Here is a 5,206-nt window from a genome sequence, read left to right as displayed (position 1 = left end):
TTTATTATAGAGGGCGGTAGTGAGCGGCGTAGCCGAAGGCGAAGCAGGGCCACTCGGTATTTGCGTAGGCGGGCCTCGACGAGCTCACCAGCGAACGGACCCGTCGCACTCTCCAGCACGCCTAAAAGAACCGAACCAGAACCACGGTTCTGATAATTACTCAGAACCCCTAAGAATCAGGAACTGGGTTCTGGGCTCGGAGTTTCAAATGCGAAAGGACAAGTACTGCGACCTTTCAGCAAGAACCATTGACAGGTTCTTTTTTGCGAGCAACTTTTGGACAGTTGCTATTTGAAACTGAGCCTAAAGGTTGAAGTTTCACATTTTGGGCTCAGTAAGAACTGATACATGTATGTGTATCGGTAATACTGGTTCATACCGAATCCGTCTGAAACCAAGAACTGAATTAAAGGCGGTAATTGGTTCCTAGCCGGTAAGTTCATTCAAGTCGTACTCTCCAGTTATTGTAGCGGCAGAAAATGAAGGGGCTAGTAATCAAATCCCCATGGGGTGCTCAATTTTGATAAAACCAGATATGATATTTAGATATGTGATAAAACCGCCCATTTTGAGTATGATTTTGGTGTTAAAACCGGCTAATTCGCAGAAGTTTTGGCGCTACAGGCTCCCCAAAAAGGTGTCTCCAAGGACCTTTAAACGGGGAAACAGTTGCTATAATGCTGATATTCTATTGGTCAAGAGTGTGGAAAGGGCAAAACAGTTGTACAAACAGGCGTTAAAAATAAAACGCTCAAATTTAAAAAGAAGGATTTGTATATATTTAAAGAGTGATTACCCACCATCTTCCTCATGAGCTTCTTGTGGATGGTACATTCTACTAGCGAAAGCATAAAATTGTAAGATTTTCATATGATATCACAACGGAGCAGTTTTAACCCTACATGGGCCAAAACGACAAGCGCACCTCGGCGAAATTGGTGTCTGGGTCGAGGTTCCATGCCCAGAGCACCCGAAAAACTGTGCTTTTCCCAAGGCGCGTCGCCTCTTTAGTTCGATCGCGCGAGTCCCACCCTCCACTTCTGCCTGCTTTGGCCTCGGCGACGAAATAATCATATACATTGCAAACTAGGGTTTTCTCGCCCGGACTGAGCTGGTGTCTGCGTTGCACTGCGCTTCCTGAAATGAAAGAGATGAAGAGTCTTAATTTATGGAAGAAGGAACAACGAAACCTCAGCTTTCTATCCGCGCCCTTTGCACTTAATTTAAGGCTATTTTGGTGAAGTTATCGCCGATTATCCAAAGATAATAATTTATTTCGGATTAGCTAGCCCCATCATTTTCTGCCGCTATAATAGTATTTGTTTTTCTATTGCGGGGATAAATCACGAGTTCAGTGGTTTTTTAATGAGCTCCCGACGACTCGTCGACGAGAGCCAGTCTCGCTATCATGGTTGAGGATTCGAGATAAGACCAGGATTTGACGGCCTCGTGCACTGACGAATTGCCAATGAGCAATGCAACCCTTTCTCGTCGTGATAAATTATTATACTTCGAATAATTCATTCAGAATCACGCAACTACATTTGAGATTTTTGTCGTTTCACTCCCAGCTCATGTAGCATCCTCTAGGTGAAATCTACAAACTGAAGAGGATCGTCACAATTTGCTTATGTTAATGGTACATGCATTAATATTAGTATTCGCAACTTCGTGTATTGCAGGGTACCTGCAGAATCCATCCGCCATTAGAAATGATTCTGCAATGGAGCTAGATGCCCGTCAAATATACGAGTAAGTCAACCCGCATCACGCTCACCAATCCTCAGCGCTTGCAGCAACCTATTACAGCAACCGCTAACCGAGTGAGCTTATGCAACCTTGTCATGTCGCTGCCGCAGGTCTAGAGATTCGGGTTCCAGCGCTGGACACAGGGCCAACATGATAAAATCGATGCAGAGAGGACTCGCGCTAAAACAACTTCAGTTTGAGAGCTGTAAGAGGAACTAAGCAAGAATGAAGGGCGCAAGCAGCAAGTGTGCTTGACTCAGTTGGTTGGCAGGCTGAGCCACCCCACGACAAGTCTGGGAATTTTAATAGGAATATACTATTGATTCCCAGCGCTATGTTCAGTACCCGTAGTATTTTAATACGGATTTGGTATTAAAATACCAAATCCGTATAGAGACTCTCTAGTACCGCCGGTACTGTAAAGGAGATTTCTTGTTCGTCCGGCTACTGTACTTGTACGCGTTTGATGACGGTTTTTAGGTGTTGCGTGCTCGGATGCAGCAACAAGCCACAATCTTTTCACTATCCGATTCTCCTGCTGTCTGGCAAGTCGCTCGAAGCCATTCGAAACCTGAAGCATGTCTCTCATCAGCGTTGACCTCCACGCTCTGGCAACGAGCGGCGCGGACTACCTCGCCTCCCTGTACGCTTTAAACGAAAGCAATCCTGGTATTGTGTTCTTGTCGTACGATGCGTCCTTCGCCAATGTCCTGGGCACCACCGCCACCGCAACAAAGATCGCCGATCTAAGCTGGCAGGCGTTCCACGAGGGTGGTGTGTACAACAAGGAAGACAACTCATTATACGTATCATCCAACTACGTTTCGCTCGCGGACAACATCAACGTGACAGTCCTCTCCCTCGACGACTACAGTGTCCACAGCACTCAGCTCCCGGGCCTCGCCATGGCAAACGGTGGATCGACGTACTACCCGCCTGGATCTGATCAAACCGCCACACCTCCGATGCAGGTCTGGTGTGACCAGGGCGACCTCGAGGCCTATGCCAAGCTTCTCGCCGTGAATGTCAACACGAATGAGTCCGAGCCTCTAGTCATCGGCTACAATGGCCGCAACTTCAGTGGCTTGAACGATGTGAGGCAGCACCCGGAGACCGGTGATCTCTGGTTCACAGACCCTGAATATGGTTACCACCAGAAGTTTCGTGCGGAGCCTGAACTGCCAAGGCACATCTACCGCTTTGAGCCCTCGACGGGTATTATCCAGGTTCTCGATGACGGTTTCGTGCAGCTTAATGGAATTGAGTTTTCCCCCGATTACAAGACGCTGTACGTTTCTGACACGGGTGCTCAAGAAGCAGATCTGGATCTCTCTCGCCCGGCCACCATTTACGCGTACGACATTGTCGACAATAAGCGGATCAACAACAAGCGCTTGTTTGCCTTTGCTGACAGCGGAATCCCTGATGGTGTGCACACTGACACTGATGGCAACGTATGGGCTGGCTGCGGCGATGGTGTACACATCTGGAACCCCGAAGGTATTCTACTGGGCAAGATTTATCTGGGCGAGACTTCCAACAATTTCGCTTTTGCTCCAGGCAAGGTGTTTGTTTTCGCCAACGCTAGAGCTTGGGTGGTCGAGGGTATCAACGCACTGGGACGCGAGGTTTGTAAGGACTTCGGTGTTGACAGCGATTCGAGATGCAGCAACAGCACGTCGCCTTAAGTTCCTGTAACGCTTGCATGGTACCTTTTTCGTAATAGATTTTTCGTGTCACAATGTGGGAAAATTCGACTCACTGTGAAGAATCATTCAACCGCATTTTTTTTAAACTAACGAAATGCTCTACTCATTCCTTATTCCACTGGATTTTAAATTTTGTAGTAGTACTATATTTATTATACTATTAATAATATTAACAACAGCTCAAACTTAATTATGATACATGTGTTTCAATATCATAGTGTAAGAAGGCATTATTCAATAATTTTGGCCGATGCTACAGTCCATGCGTCGACTCAGTTTATTTTCCATGTAATACTCCATGTAATGTCCATGTGTCGAAATAAATTACTTACCACTGTTTTTAAAATCCATAGTGAATGGAAGTTGTTAGACCTTCGCAAACGAAAGTCCTCTGACATCTCTCGTACATACCGGTATACAGAAGTCAGGAGGTCAACCATACGCATGAACATTAGGCGGGTCGATTCCAGTTTCAATAGAAATGAGATTGTATTAGTTGCATTATGGCTTGCTACCGTGAAGCACGAAGTGAAGGATGCGGAAGCGTAACAGCGTTAGACCAATCGGAGTTACGTCCAGCGACACACTCTTGTCTACATATCGCCAAAACCTCAACATTACGTAGAATCCGCAGTTGTATCCGTCTGTCTGGATCGGTCCATTGACGGACACAACTTTGAAGTCGTCGCTGAGCGTAGTAGCCAGATCCCACGACATGCGGTCCAGTACGTCCTTGTACGTCTTCAGGTTCATTGAGTCGTAGTACAGGACATCGTTCTGCTTGCCATCCACGATCATTGCACACCAATGCATGTTCCCAAATTTACAGGAATGAGCAGTACATCCGCTTCAGTGAGTAGTTCCTGAACCTTTGTCTTCATTTTTTCACTCATAGATTTCTTCTTCTTTGACGCCGAGGCTGCCTCGACACCGACGATGCGAACGCCGGTGCCCGTCCTGTACAATCTCGCGCAAAAAGCCAAAATCAGCGCATCATTAGCCTATTGGGGCGGCTTGAGACGGTACAGCATCGCGTAGTGGTAATCGTTGCCGTCAATTGGGATGGTATCTTGGGGATAGGCGCGAGCAATGGCCTCTGCCATGCTCTGAAGTGTCGATTGTTGTGCTGCTGGTATGGCGCTGGCTGCATCCTGTGTTAACCATTTGGTAAACGCCATTCCATCATCACACGAACGCTTCACGTTTGCTAAGTATGCCATGGCCTCAATCTGTTCGCGTGAAAATGTTCCGATACCCGCGATGTAGACACACTCGATCTCCGGGTTTTGTCCGTTGCTGTCCATGATTTGTCCAGGTATTGTAGATGTTTCTTCGTCTTTTTGTGTAGTTTGACTCTGGGTGAGTACATCGATGGCTGTTTCATTGGTGTTGCTCACAGGCAGCACGGCAACGCACTTGTCCAACAGTTTGGGTGGAAGTAGGTAGAACGCGTTTTCATTCAGCACAGGCGCACTCTCTCTCTAGTGTACTTGGGTTTCTTGCTACCGGCGTTGTTGTACTTGGTTTGGAGTGGCAGAACACGACGTAGAGTGTCTTGAAGTGGAGGCTTCTCAAGTTGAAGACTGCGCGCAAGTTGTATTAATGTCACCTCTCCAAGACATCTTCTATGGGCTTCTGACTCGTTAAACAACGCTCGTTTCTTCTTGTCGTCTGCTTCTCTCTCCTTTCTGTTCAGCCGGGGCCTACCAGGCTTCGCAGCTTTGGGGTTCAGACGGATGCGCAATCGA

At 47.2% G+C, this 5,206-nt stretch overlaps 1 protein-coding gene across 1 annotated transcript; it reads left to right on the top strand.

Annotated features, from left to right (window-relative positions):
* Positions 1-2,285: 2,285 nt before the first annotated feature.
* On the top strand, positions 2,286-3,437 carry PITG_21468 (uncharacterized protein; the record flags this gene model as incomplete). The annotated part of the gene is made up of 1 exon (XM_002894834.1): positions 2,286-3,437. One exon carries the CDS (start codon positions 2,328-2,330, stop codon positions 3,435-3,437), a length of 1,110 nt encoding a protein of 369 aa, XP_002894880.1.
* Positions 3,438-5,206: the final 1,769 nt, after the last annotated feature.

Source organism: Phytophthora infestans, genomic scaffold (assembly GCF_000142945.1).
Source record: "Phytophthora infestans T30-4 supercont1.399 genomic scaffold, whole genome shotgun sequence".
Lineage (NCBI taxonomy): Eukaryota > Oomycota > Peronosporomycetes > Peronosporales > Peronosporaceae > Phytophthora > Phytophthora infestans.
The sequence above is the reverse complement of the archived record's forward strand: the minus strand, read 5'-3'. Positions and strand labels throughout refer to the sequence as shown.